This window comes from Ovis canadensis, chromosome 11, assembly GCF_042477335.2.
Source record: "Ovis canadensis isolate MfBH-ARS-UI-01 breed Bighorn chromosome 11, ARS-UI_OviCan_v2, whole genome shotgun sequence".
Taxonomy (NCBI): Eukaryota; Metazoa; Chordata; class Mammalia; order Artiodactyla; family Bovidae; genus Ovis; species Ovis canadensis.
In genome coordinates this window covers 51,231,398-51,248,005 of record NC_091255.1, presented here as the reverse complement: position 1 = coordinate 51,248,005, position 16,608 = coordinate 51,231,398, and the positions used below count along the sequence as shown (strand labels likewise).

Here is a 16,608-nt window from a genome sequence, read left to right as displayed (position 1 = left end):
CAAGGTGGAAGTTAAGGAAACTTTTATTTCAGAGGGAGCTAAGATCCCAGACAGCCCTCCAAGTCATTTGAAAGCCAAAACCAGGAGTCCCTGGCATATCCTCAAGAAACTTAAGACATTATTCAGAGAGAAGTATTGTATAAAGAAAACGATGGGGTGGGTTATGTCTCAAGCCAGGTGATTCCCCACACATGGAACTACAGCACCCTCTACTGACAGTTCAGGGTATTACTGGAGAAGGAAGGAAGGAGCTGGGATCTTGTCAGTGTAGAAGGCAAGTTAGGTTTGAGAAGAGTTATCTGGTGGCTCAGACAGGACACAATCTGCCCACAATGCAGGGGACTGGGGTCCAATCCCTGCATCAGGAAGATCCCCTGAAGAAGGGAATGGCTACCCACCCAGTATTCTCGCCTGGAGAATTTCATGGACAGAGGAGCCTCGCAGGACATGACTGACTTTCACTTTCCTTCAATTTGCATTTAATTCAGACTGCACACAAATGAAGGACACACTCTTGCCTCTTGGTAGGCAGAAGCCTCAGTCTTTTCATTATTTCAGAGAAAAGAGGCAGCTCCATTGGAGTAAAGACACCCAATAGAGTGACTGGAGGTATATATGGAGGTGGGTGTCCCAATGTGCACACACCTAAGTGTGGGTACGTCCCAGGCCACCAGAGCATCGCATCAGCGTCTGCAGCTTTAGAAAGAGGTCAAAGTACCTGTATTTTTAATAATTTCTTGACATGGTAAAAGAATTTTACATTACGATCCAAGGGCAGTAGGGGGAGGAGGAGGCGTACTGGAACAATCCAACAAACAAAAAGGGAAACTGAGAAACACAGGATGGGAGGAGGGAAGGGTTTTAGCTGGAAGGGGTCTGGAGGGTGGGTAGGGGCACTGCCCAACTAAAATGCAATTGGTTTGTTACTGAATACTATTCATGGGAAGACAGCATCCGAACTCCTCCTCTATAGCGTAACGGGAGACCAAAATGATGCGCTCAGATGGAAATATGATTGGAGGTTGGAAGACAGAGATGGGGCGGGGAAGGGGCAAGGATAAAAGTCAGCAACAGACACTGAGAGAAAGAAAGAGAGCCACCAACAGACTCTCCTGGAGTGGCAGAATAAAAACGTAGGGGTTGATGAGGGTTAACACGAAAGTTGTAACAAGTGGTATCTCTGGAAGATTTGAGAGATAAGAGGCAACTCTTCTATGGTTGTGACTTGCTCAGCAGATTTCCACATACACACACCGTGTGCATGCGTGCATGCGCATGCACGCACATATACACACCAGTGACCACCTTCCCGGGGAGCACAATACTACAAATAAGAAAACATCTTCCCCAAAGGGAAAGCCTTGTAGCAGCAGCAGCATCTGGCCTCACAGCTGCAGACACCCTTACCCCAACTTACAACTGGGCTGGGAAGAGGCAACCAGGGGTCAGAGGACAAGCCTTTGCAAAAACGCCCAAAGGGACCTGAGTCACGGAGGAAGGGGCCTTCCCCACTCCCTCTGCTTCTCATCTCTCAGCTCACCTCCAACTCACAGCCTCAGGCACCAAAAGGCTACACTATCAGGAGACAATGGGCCCTGGTGGAAGAGGACTAAGACACCCATCACCTTCTAAACAGAGTGTGTGTGTGTGTGTGTGTGTGTGTGTGTGTGAGAGAGAGAGAAAAGGCGAGAGAGACGGGGTTCACAGGTGGGCAGGGCGGGGAGAGGGGAGGGAAGGGCATCAAGTACAGCAGCAAGGCGTGTGTGCTGCACGTATACGTATATATTTATCACACACGTACGTGTATGTGAAAATCCTAGTTATAAAAACATCTGAAGGAGCTAGGGGCTTGGCAGAAGAAGATCTAAGGTGTTTCTTGTCATGATCAGGTTCAAGGTACAATGTATGTAGACGGGAAACCCTCAGTCATCACCAGGGCAACTGTGGCAGGGAGGATCCGACGTCCCAGAGTGGCAAGGGACACTAACCTTCCTTCCGGAAGAGAGGAGTTGGTCCCCTCCATCCCACCCCAGTTCCTACAAAACACCAAGCACGTTCCTTCCAGTTCCCTCAGCTTCTAACCAACTCATCATCAAAAGGAAGAAAACACAAAGCCCAAGACACAGGAGGGAGCCGGGGAGAGAAAACACAAGTATTCTTGTGCCAGGATCCTGCACACGCAAACCTGGAGTTCTCCAGAAATTAAGACAGGGGGGCGTGGGGGCATTAGAGAAGGAAATAGAAGAGTTCCTGAGGCCTGAAAAAAGAGGTAAACACGTCACAGAACTACATGAGAGTTTCATTAGACTCTAACTAAAAACAGAGAGAGGTGTGATTACTATTTCCAGCCAGTTTCCCCATCACGATAGTCATGTAACAAACCAAGGCAATGTCGGTCTTGAGCCAGACTCACAGAGTCCCCTGACCCTGGCCCCGGCCTCAGTACAGTGTCTCTGCATTGCTGCTCCGGGGCCGTTTGATCTTCTCAATATTTTTCAGGATCATGTCATGTAGAGTGACCTGGGAGGAGAGAGATCAGGGAATCATGTGTCTATCCAACCTCTACCTCACTAGGGAAATGAGACACCCCCACAAACCCCCACCCCCAATCACTCACATGATCCAAATCTCACTAGAATCTGAGTTCAGGGTGGCTGCCCTTCTACCGGACACAGCTGGGGATATCCCAGGGTCCAAGAGTCTAATAAATAACATTTATGAGGCACTTAACATACCAGGAATTACACTAGGTCCTTTAACGTGTTAGATGAAGAACTGCAGTTTGAGGTTAAACTTGCCCAAGGCCCCATATTACAGGTAGAATTAGTTCTAAATCTATGCCTGACGCTAACACCCACATCTTCACCCCAAGACTACACTGCGCCCTTTCCCATCCAGGTAGAAAGAAGGGAGAGAAGCACCTAGACACCTTCAATGACCTCATGGGGCTTTCAATACTCAGCTGATGGGCAGAATTTGATCCATTCATTTTACCTCCAACCCCCAACTCAACCCCCAGAGAGTGGCAAGAAAATAGCCACCAGAACTAAGAGAAGCCAGAGCAACTGTGGGCAGGGTCCAAGGTAACTTACATATTGATTCCTTAGCTCTGATATGATGAGCCGAAGGCTGATATATTCTTTCTCGTCAATCTCTGTCACGGTGCGACGATAGTCTTCCTGATGGGGGGCAGAGAAAAGTCTTGTTCCCAAGGCCTGACTGTCACCCACACAGCTCTTCCTAGGACTAGTCACTCCTCCCTGTCCTACCACTTCCACCCTCAGCCCAAAAAACCCTCACTTACCACATGGGGATATTTAGCTATTTTAGAAACCAATTTGGCTCTTGTAATATAATATCTGAAAGGAGAGAGAAGAGGAGAAAGCTGCAGGAGAGCCCGGACGGTGTTCACCACCTCACCAGCCCCCATTCCTGGGCCATACCCCAGCAGCCCTACCTAGAAATCTGGTCCAGATAAGATGCAGCTTCACTCTCAACAGTTCTTAGTTCTGCAACTGTCTCCTCCTGAAAAAAGCAAATGAGTCAAAAGTCACTTCCATGTCATCCCAAGGCAGAACAAAAAGAAAAGGAAAACAGAAATGCAGAGGAAGGGAGAATACTCCCACACCTTCCTCTCCAGTGTCGATTGCAGGTGCCTTACCTGAATGGACACCCCAAAGTTGTTCCCATCTTCTATCCTAGGAATCAGGAGTTGTACCCACATTTTGACCTGGAGGGTGAGGGGATCAAAATACACGTATGAGGACCTTAGCCCTTTCTCCTAAAGCCATGAAGTACACAATTTATGCTGTTGGGGCCACAGGCCAGGAGCACAGGAGCCGAGATACTTAGTCTGCCAGCTGCCACATCACCTCCACGCCCCCAGCCCCATCATCGAGCACAGTTTAAGCTGGGTTATCTGGGGTCAGCCCACAGGTCACTAGCCCCTGCCTCACCGTGTTGCATTTCTCAATCAGCAGCCGGATCTCAGGCTTCACTTTCTCAATAATGTCCACCAGCTGCTGGTTGCTTTTTAGCATCCCATTGGGCATCACAAACACCTTGGTTCCTGGCAGGGATGTGAGGAAGATTAAATTATTGGTGTGGAAGGGCAGGACATAGCATTCCAGGTCTCTCTCTCTTTCCCAGCCCCATGAGACGCTATGACCTTGGCCTTTTATCTGGCATAACCCCATCCACAACCTGACGCCCCCAACAGAATAAAAAAGAGAACACATGGATTAACAGACTAAACAACAAGTCTGGAGTATTCCAAAAGTCTGAATAAGGAAATTTAAATATGCTCTATTTTTCCCATGGATTTGTGAGAGCTCAGGAAGCATGGTTTCTGAGTGATTCTCATAAGGAGTACGCAACCCAGATCTCTCTTTCACAGTAGGGTTTGCACTCTTAAGAGATTCTAGTGCCTCTGCTGATCTGACAGGGGGCAGAGCTCAGGTGGTAGTGCGAGCAATGGAAAGCAGCTGTAAATACAGAGGAAGGTTTGCTAGCTTGCCTACTGCTCACCCCCTGCTGTGTGGCCATAGGCCAGTACCATGATTGAGGACCCCTGCTCTATAGACTTAACATATCAACTATTATCGAAGAGGAAAAAATAACACGGAACTGGCATTTCTGTGAGAAATCTGTGATGTGTAGTTCTCTTCAACCTGTCTCCCTTGACAGTCCACACCAAGACAAACCCTCCCTGTTAATTGGAAGTGCTAAATAATAATGCTTAGAGGACATGGGAATGTGAACTCTGGGAAATAAAATCAGACCCTGCTTCCTGGCCAGGAGAACACATTCTGCATCTACCAGGAAGGGTTGGGGTGGGAGATGGTAAAGTCAGCTCTTACCCTGGAAGGCCTCTTCACATTCATCCAATCTTCGCTTCTTGTAAGTGGGCTAAGGATACAAAGAGATGGGAATTAGCCTGTCGGACATCCACATCCCCATCATAAGTTACCCTTCAAGCAAGTTTAATCCCTTCCTTAAGACAGGTTGTCTTAAGTTATGCACAATTTATTAAGCACATACAAGCCTTTAAGATAAGATTCTTGGCAAAACACAACTTAAACTCTGCTGGGAAAACCAACCTTTCAAGAAGTATAAACAAAGGAAGCAATTAGGGGGAATTCCCTGGTGGTCTAGGGGTTAGGACTCGGCACTTTCACTGCCAGAGGCCCAGGTTCGATCCCTGGTTGGGGAAATAAGATCCCACAAAAGGAGCATGCTGTGGCCAAATATAAATAAATAAATAAGCAATTAGGGGAGGGAGAATACTACAAACAACAGGAAAAGTGAACCACTGGATGCAGAGTTAGGATAATTAAGGGAATATGTGCAAATGTGCCAATTCCATAAAAACACACAATATTCAATCAACAAACGTATTTAGCAACTGTTATGTGCTGGGAACAATGCTAGATGCTGGGGATACAAAGATAATTAAGATAGTTTTTGCTTTCCAGAACGGCAGGTTCTATCAGTGAGACAGTGATACAGACAAAGAACAAGACAGTGTCATCAGTGTTATAACAGAATGTGGACGTATAACTGGTAACGACTAGGTGCCAAAGACACACAAAGGCTTAGGACTGTAGTTACAGGACAAGGAAAGTCTTGCCTAGAGTCGTGGGGACAGACCAGATCACTTGCGGGAACCTATAGCTATCTGTCCTATTTCAAACTCATTCTAACAGAGTAGCATTAACACATTCACCGCATGCTACAAATGAAAATCAGGATCTAAAGGAGGTGCTCCGGAGTCGTAATGTCTTAAGAATCCTCATTTCCAGATAAAAATCCCACTGTCTCCTCTCCATACGTTTCAACTGACCAGGAAATAGAGAACAGAGAACCCCTATTGCTTCGGAACACAAAGAAAAATATAGGACACTTACACCATCCAGTCCATCATGGCTGTTGGTGAGAAGAATGGGGTCAGGGACTGGGAGATTCATGTCTGAGTGGATCTGAGTTAGGTCATGGATGTTTAGGATTGGTTCCTGAAAGAGAGACGCCCACCCCCAAAAACATTAGTCTTTTCAAGATGAACAAAGAAGTATTTCATTCAAAAGGCAAGAAATGAGAGTGCGTTAGTGTACACAACAAAACAGAATCAACACCTCATCTGTCCCACTGGACAGAAAGACCTTGGCCAAGAAAGTTGCGGAATCTGAGGAAAAGAAAAGCGTCTCTCACCTTCAAAAAACTATCAAGTTCTAACAACTTCTTTGGGAAAAAATTTGCCACCAAGTCTTCTGCCTGAAGATGAGGGAAAATACAACCGAATTAGTAACTGTGGGAAGGCCTGTCTCTATAGATATCTCTTCACTGGGGAACTCCCAACTATTAACCAACACTCACTTTTCTACTTATTTCACTCACCTCACTTGTGATCCGCTCCCTGAAAGAATCAACCTAAAATTAACAAGGAAAGCAATTCAGTAAGAGCAAATCAGCAGCTGGCAACATAAGTATAGGCAGGCTGGGTAAGCCCAAATCCAAATGTCTTTCCCTCACCTTATAATTGTAATGAGAAGCTGAGAGGCCCCCAGACTGCAAATACTTTATTTTTTTGAGGATCCATTTCTCCATCTCAGGAGAGGGAAGCGGGGCTTGAGGGCAGCACCCACCTGTCTTCCCTCCCTCCCTCCCTCCCAGTCTGAAGCTGTCTGACTTTGAGAGCAGACAAAAGACAAGCAGATGGGGGAGGTGTGAGCTCACAAACGTGTCAACCCCCGTCCAAACCTGGTCTAGGATACTAGGCAACCCTGACGCCAAGGGAAGGGGCAGTAGCAGCGTATGGAGCGGGGACGTTGCTGGGCTGGGGGGCTTTCGGCTGTCACTAGCCTAAAGCACTAAGTCCACCACGTGTCCACGAAGGTCTTCCCTATTAGACAGGGTACATTAGGCCACCCCATATTATCCTCTCCCCCGATGCCGTCCCCAGGGGTGGGGGGCTGGGCTGAGCCGAGCGGAAGCCCAGGGCTGGTGTCCCCAGGGAGACAAAGACGCCACGGGGAATGGGAAACCGGTCAGACAGCTCGGGGATCGAAGCGAGGGGTAAGGAGGCCTGGGCCGGTGCCGCTACCTTGAGCTTCACTTCCTGATCCACCTTCAGCAACGAGGCCATGGCCGGGCCGGGCCGTGTCCGCTCCGCTGGAGACCGGAGGCGCTGTGGGCTCCGGGGAGGGTGTCAGAAGGAAGGGAGAATCTCGGCTGCTTTCAGGACGCGGCCTCCCTCGCTGGGTCACTCACTGATCACTTGCTCCCTCCCTTCGTGCGGTCGGTCAGCCAGCCCGCCTGCTGCCTGTCCCTGCTGCCTGCTCCCTCTCTCGCTGGCCCTCCCGGCTTTCGCCGCTCACACCGGAAGTTACGTCACAGCCAATCGCCGGGAGTCCAGCGAGGATGCGCACGTGCTCTGCGCAGTCGCGCTGAGGTTCCGCTCAGGGAGCTCGGCGCTTGGTTCTTACCTTCCAGTTCTTGTACCCGGTACGGGTGAAATGAGAGGGAGGATGGTGGAGAGGATTTAGTGAGATCTGAGCCTCAAAGAGACTCAGGGATTGTTTGCCCGGCACTCGCCTTCACGGAAGGGACCTTCTGAGCCGCTGCCCGGTCTCGAGCGGGGACCCGACCGACGATGCCGTCGCGCTCCAGTGACGTCGGCCCGAGGAAGCTGGCTGTCCCAGTGCTGGGTTCTGGGTGTCTAGTCTGTTATGCGCACTGCCTCCTACTCTTGGCCGAAGCTGTAGCGTTAGCCTGGAACCTAACAGAAATGCTATTGCACCAGGCTTCCCCACTTTTCTCTGCCACTTAGCCACTTATTCTCATACACTTCCAGATCTCAGAGACCAACTGCCTGATGGATGGGCAAATTGATGCCCAGAGTCGGGTAGTGCTTGTCGAGGCTACACGGTGATTCCAGAAAATCCAAGACCAGAACTCAGATCTCCTAACTTTTAGGGCAGTGCTGTATCCATTTTCCTCATATAAGGCAGAGACTGTAACTCTTAACTCACCCATTCATAGTGTCTCTCTTAACGTTGGTTATTTCACCCTAAAGTGGACTAGGCTCTGGAACAGCAGTATAGAGGCTAGAAATAATGTGAGTCACTTATAGAAGTTAAACGTCTTTTGGTAGCCACTTTAAAAAGTAAAACCAGTGATGTTCATTTTAATCATATATTTAACCATTTATCCAAATACTTCATCGTGTAACCAATATTTAAAAAAATCAATGTGATCTTGTACATTCTTTTCTCATACCAAGTCTTTGAAATTCAGTATGAATTTTATGCTTACTTGCACACCTCAATTCAGAGGAGCCAGGTTTGCAGTACTCAGTAACCTTATGTGTTTAGTGGCTTCCCAAACAGCACAGTTCTGAGAAATCAGAGGTAAACAGAACTCAAGTTCACTGGTCTAATGGAACTTAATACTGGGGAAGATGGCTGGATGGCATCACCGACTCGATGGACATGAATTTGGGTGAACTCCAGCAGTTGGTGATGGACAGGGAGGCCTGGCGTGCTGCAATTCATAGGGTCGCAAAGAGTTGGATGCGACTGAGCAACCGAACTGAACTGAACTGGGGAAAGAGATCAGAACGTAAACTGACAACATAATTGCAAAATCTGGTAAATGTTAGGGGAAATATGGCCGACATTGAGAACACCAGGGGTCTATTTTGGATAAAATGGCCAAGAAAGGCCTCTCAGATGAAGTGACAATTAAGCTCAAATCTAAAGGATGTAAAGGGATTAGCTTGAGAAGGGTGACAGGAAGAGGCTTCAAAGGTATGGGTGCAGCACAGGCAAATCCTCTGGGGAAGGAAAGAGGTGGTCTAGTTGAAAAAAAAATTAATCGAATTTATTTTTCATTTTATTCTTTTTTTTTTTTTTTTTGGCTGCACTTCGTGGCATGCAGGATCTTTCCTGTAATCAGAGATCAAACCTGGGTCCCCTGCAGTGGAAGCATGGAGTATTATCCACTGGACCATCAGAGATGTCCCAGTTGAAGAAACTGAAAGACTAGTTAGTAACCTGGGGGTGGACTGGGGTGGGGAGGGTTGTTAGGAAACAATTTGGATTAAGTGCAAAGGCAGATTATCTGATTTACATTTTATCCGGAGCACACCTCTGTGTTAAGAGCAAGGGAGATGGGGGGTGGGGGGAAGAGCAAGGGAGATGGTGGGAATACACAGTTGAATGAAAGGTGACTGACTGTGGTCTTTGGAATCAGAGAAACCTGCCTTCAAATCAGGAGCCTCAGCTCCTTTGTTGTTCAGTCATTCAGTCTCGTTTGACTCTCTGAGACTCCATGGACTGCAGCACACCAGGTTTCCCTGTCTTTCACTATCTTCCGGAGTTTGCTGAAACTCATGTCCATTGAGTCGGTGATGCCATCCAACCATCTCATTCTGTTGCCCACTTCTCCTCCTGTCCTCAATCTTTCCCAGTATCAGGGTCTTTTCCAATGAGTGGGCTCTTCACATCAGGTGGCCAAAATATTGGAGCTTCAGCATCAGTCCTTCCTAACTGTCATATCTTGGGTAAATTATTGAAATGTTGAGTCTCAATTCCCTCATTTGTAAAATGTAATTTTAATTGTTATTAATAAATAGTATGTAATTTAGTAGCTTTGTTATGGACACAGGCAGGCACTTGATAAATAGTAGCCACTATCAGATAAGCTAACCGTTCATGCTTAGCATGAAGAGGTTACTCCTTAAATGATACAATTATTCTCATCCCCACTTTCAGACTCAAAGTCGTTTTCCACTTATTCAAGACCACATACAGTATGGCCCCCACTACCATTCTTATTTTTTTTAATATGTTATTTATTTGGCTGTGTCCGGTCTTAGTTGTGGCATGTAGGATCTTCACTGTAGCATGCAGGATCTTTCATTTCAGTATAAAGATGCTCTAGTCACTTAGTTGCTCCGAGGAATGCAGGATCTTAGTTCCCCGACCAGGAATTAAATCCAAGTCCCCTGCATTGCAAGGCAGATTCCTTGCGCTAATTTCAGGTGAACAGTGAAGGGACTCAGCAATACATAAACACGTATCCCTTCTCCCGCAAACCCCCTCCCACTCAGGCTGCCACATAACATTGAGCAAGAGTTCCATGTGCTATATACATCAAGGCAGAATCTTAACCACTGGCCCAGCAGGGAAATCCCACCATCTTGCTTATTAACATCTAACGGTTTTCCCCTTTTACCTCTCCTTTCTGTTAACACTTGTTCCTAGTAACTTTTGAACTTTGATCTGGAACTTAACTTCAGGAATGCTTTCTCAAATTAACTACATCATATTTAAGTGAGCCATTACCCTGCATTTCTTTCAGAATTAATAACTTCAGCTTAGAAGCTTAATATGTTTGTGCTTATTGAAATATGGCTTTGTTCTCAAATAATTGTGTTTTGTTTTTCTTCAAGTAGAATGTTAGTCTCTTAGTGGTGTCCAACTCTTTGTAACCCCATGGACTATAGCCTGTCAGGCCCCTCTGTCCATGGAATTCTCCAGGCAAGAATACTGGAGTGGGTAACCATTCCCTTCTCCAGGGGGTCTTCCTGACTCAGGGATGGAACCCCGGTCTCCTGCACTGCAGGCAGATTCCTTACCGCCTGAGCCACCAGGGAAGCCCCATAAGAAGAGAGGTACGCATTGCTTTTTTCTTTTCCTCCTCCTTTATCCAAATGTTTTAAGTAATAGGCACTCATTTGTTTATTTATTCAGTGAACAATTGCTGAGGGCACCACTGTATTTAACAAACTGTTTATTCCTGGGTACTTATGAATCAGTGATCACTGATGACTGGTCTTATTTTAAATTCATGTCCACAAAAGTCACATGGGTGCTCTTGAGAGTCTCAACTGTTCCTTGGCTTGGAGACAACCATCTTCTCCCTGTACCTCTTCACATGTCCTCCCTCTGTTTATGTCCATCTCTGTGTCCACATTGACACCCCCCTTTTTTAAGGACAACCAGTCATACTGGATTAATGACCTAACGACCTCATTAACTTGATCATCTGCGAAGATCCTGTTTCCAAATAAGGTCACATTCACAGGTACTGGGGCTTAGGACTTCAATATCTTCCAATTTCAATATCTTCTGGGTAAACAGTTCAACCCGTAACACCTGCCATTATCTGAAGTCACCGTACTCATTTGTTTACATGTTTATTGTCCAGTTCTCTTTTCAAGAATATAAACTATTAGAGTAGTTCACTAGTGTATCCTCCCAGACCTAGACAAGCGACTGGCACATAGTAGGTCTTCAGTAAATATTTGTTGAATTGATGACCTATGGTATGTTTTTTAATATTCAGTTCCTCAGGTACTACACCTACTGATTGTCACATAGTCTCCAAACAGCAGAGCAGACAGTTTACTATGTGCTGGATGTTGCTTCTTATGCTTCATATTATTAGCTCATTTAATCATCACATCACTACCCTATGTGACATACACTATCATTCTCGTTTAAGTTTTTTTTTTTTTTTTTGGCCACACTGCACAGCATGCGGGTGTGGTTCCAGGGATGGAACCTCAGCTCCCTGCAGTGGAAATGCAGAGTTCTAACTCTTGCCTGGAAAATCCCACAGGCGGAGGAGCCTGGTAGGCTGCAGTCTATGGGGTCACTAAGAGTCGGACACAACTGAGCGACTTCACTTTCACTTTTCACTTTCATGCATTGGAGAAGGAAATGGCAAACCCACTCCAGTGTTCTTGCCTGGAGAATCCCAGGGACGGGGGAGCCTGGTGGGCTGCCGTCTATGGGGTCAGAGAGAGTCGGACATGACTGAAGCGACTTAGCAGTAGCAGCAACCATCAGACCACCAGGGAATTCCTAATTATTCTCATTTTACAAATAAGAAAACAAGATCCAGAGTGGTTGAGTAACTTGCTCAAGGTCAGGGTTGGTAAATGACAAAGATAGATCTCCAAACCCACAGCTGTAATCTCTAGAAGCCCTCCCTCTCTAGAAGCCCTTTATGTATCTACATCTTTCTGAGATGGTGTTAGTGGCAGCCACACAGGAAGAAGTATTGAATACAACTATGATTCGGCCACTGGTGGCTCAGACGGTAAAGAGTCCACCTGCAACATGGAGTCCCAGGTTCGATCCCTGGGTTAGGAAGAGAGATCCCCAGGAGAAAGGAAATGGCTACCCACTCCAGTATCCTCGCCTGGAGAGTTCCATGGACAGAGGAGCCTGGTGGGCTACAGTCCATGGGGTCACAAAGAGTCAGACATGGATTATCGACTAACACTTTCACACACTCATGAATCAATCACTCCAGCCTTACTTGAGAATCCTTTGGGGATGATTCCACTCAACTCCTCTAGAGGGAGTTTCATGCTGAAAGATCGAAGGAATAAGGGTTGTAAAGACCATCTCTGATTCGTTAGCAATACCAGGAGAAAAGCAACCTAGTCCCACATATTATGTCTGATGCTAATTATAGGAGGACATACACATTTAAAATACTAAAAGAGTCACTTCTGAAAGTGGAAACAGCTTTCTAAGCAATATAAATCATCCAGAAAAAAAGCTGATTTGACTTCATAAAAATGTAAAATGTCTGCACATCTGGAAAATACCTTAGTTATGAGAACCTAGTAGACAAATGAACGAAGGACACAAGTTTCACAAAAGAGTCAATATTTACAAGACTAAAATAGACTAAAATAACAAGGAAGTGCCTTTTTTTTTTTTTTTTTTTGCCCTTGTTCTTCAACTATTGATATATGATGGTTACTCCTAGCCAGGGCATCTTGAAACAGGCTCTCTCAAACATTACTGGAGGTAGAATATATGAAACCACTTTGGGAAACAACTGCTAATGTTAATCAAGAGACATGAAATAGCCAAATTCAGTAATCTCAGTGGTACGGTTCTAGCATTAGGAAGCAGTCCCCTTTTCACTGCAGCATTATCGTAACCTCCAAAACTGGAAGCAAAGCAACAAAGAAACACATTAAGGTAGCACTCAGGTAATGCAGCCAAGAGAGTGAGGATTACAAAATCTGTGTAGCAACAAGGGAAAATACTCACTATGTAACATTCAATTTTAAAAGCAGTATACAAAAATTGCACATAGATCACAAAGATAAATACAGCTTTGTTAAAATTGGAGAAGGAAATGGCAACCCACTCCACTATTCTTGCCTGGAAAATCCCATGGATGGAGGAACCGTAGGCTACAGTCCATGGGGTCCCAAAGAGTTGGACTCAACTGAGTGACTTCACTTTCACTTCAGTTCACTTTGTTAAAATACACAGTGGCACAGATTTAGAAAAGGAATTTATGGTTGCTGGGCAAAGGACGTGGGGGTGGGGGGGGTGGCGGGGAAGCAACTGTTAGCAAGTTAGGATGGACATGTACACACTGCTATGTTTAAAATGGATAACCAACAAGGACCTACTGTATAGCACAGGGAACTCTGCTCAATCGTATGTGGCAGCCTGGATGGGAGACGCATCTGGGGGAGAATGGATACATGTATATGTACTGCTGAGTCACTTAGCTGTCCACCTGAAACTATCACAACATTGTTAATCAGCTATATCCCAACACAAAATAAAAAGTTTTAAAAAAAATAAAATGAGTGACTAAAACAAAAATAAACTACACAGGGAAGAAACATCATAATGCAAAACATAAAACTTAGAGTATGGTGAGATTATGGGTAATTCTACGACACTATTGCCCTAACTTCCTGTATTGTTATATTATCTTTCTGTAAAAGTTTACTTTTGCTGTAAATGAATTATAGGCTTATTGTCAAAAAAAATCCAACAGTACAAATTTGTATTAAGTAAAAATCCCTGTCCCATTGTTCAGTGAAAGACACTGCTTGCTGTCTATTATTTCCTATAACATATAATATGTCATATTATATACCACGTTATTTTTTATACAAATGGACTTATGTTTACTGCCTATGACTTTTCTTATTTAACTGAGAATCATCTCTTGCCTCAATTCATGCAAAACCTCCCAGCTGGTCTCCCTGCTTCTACTCTTGCCCTTCTTCAGACCACTCTCAAAGTAGCCAAAAGAACCAAGGAAAAGGCAAGTTATTCCATTCTTTTTAATGGTTGCATGGGGCTGCAAAGAGTCAGACACAACGGCGCTACTGAGCACACACAGTATTCTGCTGAATGAATAATACCCTAATTTATCTAAACAATCCCTATTACTGAGGGAAATTTAGCCGTGAACTTTATTGTACATCTGGATTTGATCACTTGTATTATCTATTAGGAAAATTCCTAGAAATAAATTTTATGAATCAAAGAATATGAACATTTAAAATTTTGAAATACATTCCCAAATTGTCCTCCAAAAAGACTGTACTAGTTTATACATAGAGTTCCCTATATACTCATCAATACATGATGTTATCAATTAGCTCAGCCTTTACCAATCTCTTAAATGAGGAAAGCTGCCTGACTTCAGTTTTATTTCCACTATTACTAGTAAAATGAAATATCTTTTAATTTTTTTAATCAACCTTTTGTTTTCCTGTGAGCTTTTTCATATTATTTGCCCATTTCATTACTGCCCATGGGTATTTTTATTGATTGAATAGAGTTCTGTATATCAAAGAAATTTACCTTCTTTTGAGACACAACTATTTTCCACATTTTCTTTTCACAATTTTTTTTTACACTGTCTTTGATAGTTCACAAAGTTTTGTGTTTTTTTTTGGTGTGTGTGTGCGTGTAATAAAGTTTTATTAAAGTATAAAGGAGATCTCGCTTCTGACATAGACATCAGAAAGGGGTAGAAAGAGTACCCGCTTGCTAGTGTTAGCAATGGAGTTATATACTCTCCAATAAATAGAGTTAGTAAAGTACAGCAGAAAATGTGTTCGCTAGGAGAACAAAGAACTAGAGCTCCAAGCATCCTTACCTTGTCCTGAAGAATCCCAGACGAGCCCCCAAGATGAAATGTCGTTGCTGAATCACGCAAAGACGCCAGGATCCTTGGCCTCCGGAGAATTCAATCTGGGGCCAGAGGCGAGGCTTGATCGCTCAGAGCTTTCGTGTAATAAAGTTTTATTAAAGTATGAAGGAGATAGAGAAAGCTTCTGACATAGACATCAGAAGGGGGTAGAAAGAGTACCCCAAAGTTTTAATTTCATTTTCATTCTTGGCCACAGCACACCAAGATGCAGAATCTTTCCAACCAGGGAGCAAACCCATGCCCCCCTGCATTGAGAGTGCAGAGTCTTGACCAGTGGAAGGACAGGGAAATCCAGAAAGTTTAATTTCTAAGGAGTAAAAGTCAATATTTTCCTTTTTATTTCTGATTTTCATGTCATGCTTAGACAGCCCTTCTCTACTTCAAGATTATAAAAAATATTCACTCATGCTTTCATATAGTACCTTTAACCATTGTTTTGTTTTTTGCCACACGGCTTGTGGGATTTTTAGTTCCCCTATCAGGGACTGAACTGGCGCCCTCACCAATGAAAGCTTATAGTGCTAACGACTGGACTGCCAGGGAATTCCCAATTGTATTTTTGACGCTTAAATTTGTGACTAACTTGGAACTTCTTTTGGTGTAAACAGTGAGTAGAAGATTGAGCTCACTACCATTTAAATGGCTCTTTGTACACAATGGAGTATTACTCAGCCGTTAAAAAGAATTCATTTGAATCAGTTCTGATGAGATGGATGAAACTGGAGCCAATTATACAGAGTGAAGTAAGCCAGAAAGAAAAACACCAATACAGTATACTAACACATATATATGGAATTTAGGAAGATGGCAATGACGACCCTGTATGTAAGACAGGAAAAAAGACACAGATGTGTATAACGGACTTTTGGACTCAGAGGGAGAGGGAGAGGGTGGGATGATTTGGGAGAATGGGAATTCTAACATGCATACTATCATGTAAGAATTGAATCGCCAGTCCATGTCTGACGTAGGGTGCAGCATGCTTGGGGCTGGTGCATGGGGATGACCCAGAGAGATGTTGTGGGGAGGGAGGTGGGAGGGGGGGTCATGTTTGGGAACGCATGTAAGAATTAAAGATTTTAAAATTAAAAAAAATAAATAAATAAATGGCTCTTTGGTCCCACTCATCACTTATTAAGTAGATCACTTCCCCACTAACTTTAAATATTAGCTTTATCACCCACTAAATCCACCCCGCCCCCCATACATGGTCTATTTTTTAACTTTATTCTCTTCCATGGGTACTCCTGCACCAACACAAAAATGTTTTAGTTTCATAACTTTATATTCCAATATCTAAAGTGTTGGACTTTCCCTTATCATAACTGAAACTTTATACAATGAAACACAACAAGGTTTACCCCCTCACTTGCCCTTCCAAGTGTCTACCTCTTTGTCAGCGTTTCAAAAAAAACGCCCAGTTCTCCCAATGAGAAATTTTAAAAATTGATACCGCAGTGAATAACGAAAGTGGCTCCGCTAAGAAGTGACAAATCTGAAGAAAAGTCACTGAGTTAGAAAATGGTGGCGTGTCCAGGGGTTGTTTGTTTATTCGCTAAATTGTATCGGACTCTTTAGCGACTCGCTCCCAACTCGGTCGGGCCACTTCCGCTC

The 16,608-nt window shown here is 44.5% G+C and overlaps 1 protein-coding gene and 1 non-coding gene across 2 annotated transcripts; one reads left to right on the top strand and one right to left on the bottom strand.

Annotated features, from left to right (window-relative positions):
* Positions 1 to 5: 5 nt before the first annotated feature.
* Positions 6 to 16,604, bottom strand: PSME3 (proteasome activator subunit 3). Its single transcript, XM_069541589.1, has 13 exons — positions 16,448 to 16,604; positions 14,941 to 15,068; positions 7,100 to 7,774; positions 6,394 to 6,426; positions 6,208 to 6,270; positions 5,907 to 6,011; positions 4,860 to 4,908; positions 3,957 to 4,069; positions 3,662 to 3,730; positions 3,458 to 3,525; positions 3,305 to 3,359; positions 3,093 to 3,179; positions 6 to 2,520 (listed from the first exon to the last, which is right to left on the bottom strand). Exons 3-13 carry the CDS (start codon positions 7,139 to 7,141, stop codon positions 2,440 to 2,442), a joined length of 765 nt encoding a protein of 254 aa, XP_069397690.1. The 5' UTR covers positions 7,142 to 7,774; positions 14,941 to 15,068; positions 16,448 to 16,604; the 3' UTR covers positions 6 to 2,439.
* Positions 5,140 to 5,212, top strand: TRNAE-UUC (transfer RNA glutamic acid (anticodon UUC)). The gene has a single exon. It is a non-coding gene; the product is annotated as a tRNA-Glu (tRNA).
* Positions 16,605 to 16,608: the final 4 nt, after the last annotated feature.

Excerpts from the sequence above, each read along its gene's own strand:
- PSME3 (XM_069541589.1), bottom strand. The coding sequence starts at position 7,141 with ATGGCCTCGTTGCTGAAGGTGGATCAGGAAGTGAAGCTCAAG. Across the intron at positions 3,731-3,956 it reads TGATTGAGAAATGCAACACG|GTCAAAATGTGGGTACAACT; the intron begins GTGAGGCAGGGG and ends CTCACCCTCCAG. Across the intron at positions 3,526-3,661 it reads ACTTTGGGGTGTCCATTCAG|GAGGAGACAGTTGCAGAACT; the intron begins GTAAGGCACCTG and ends TGCTTTTTTCAG.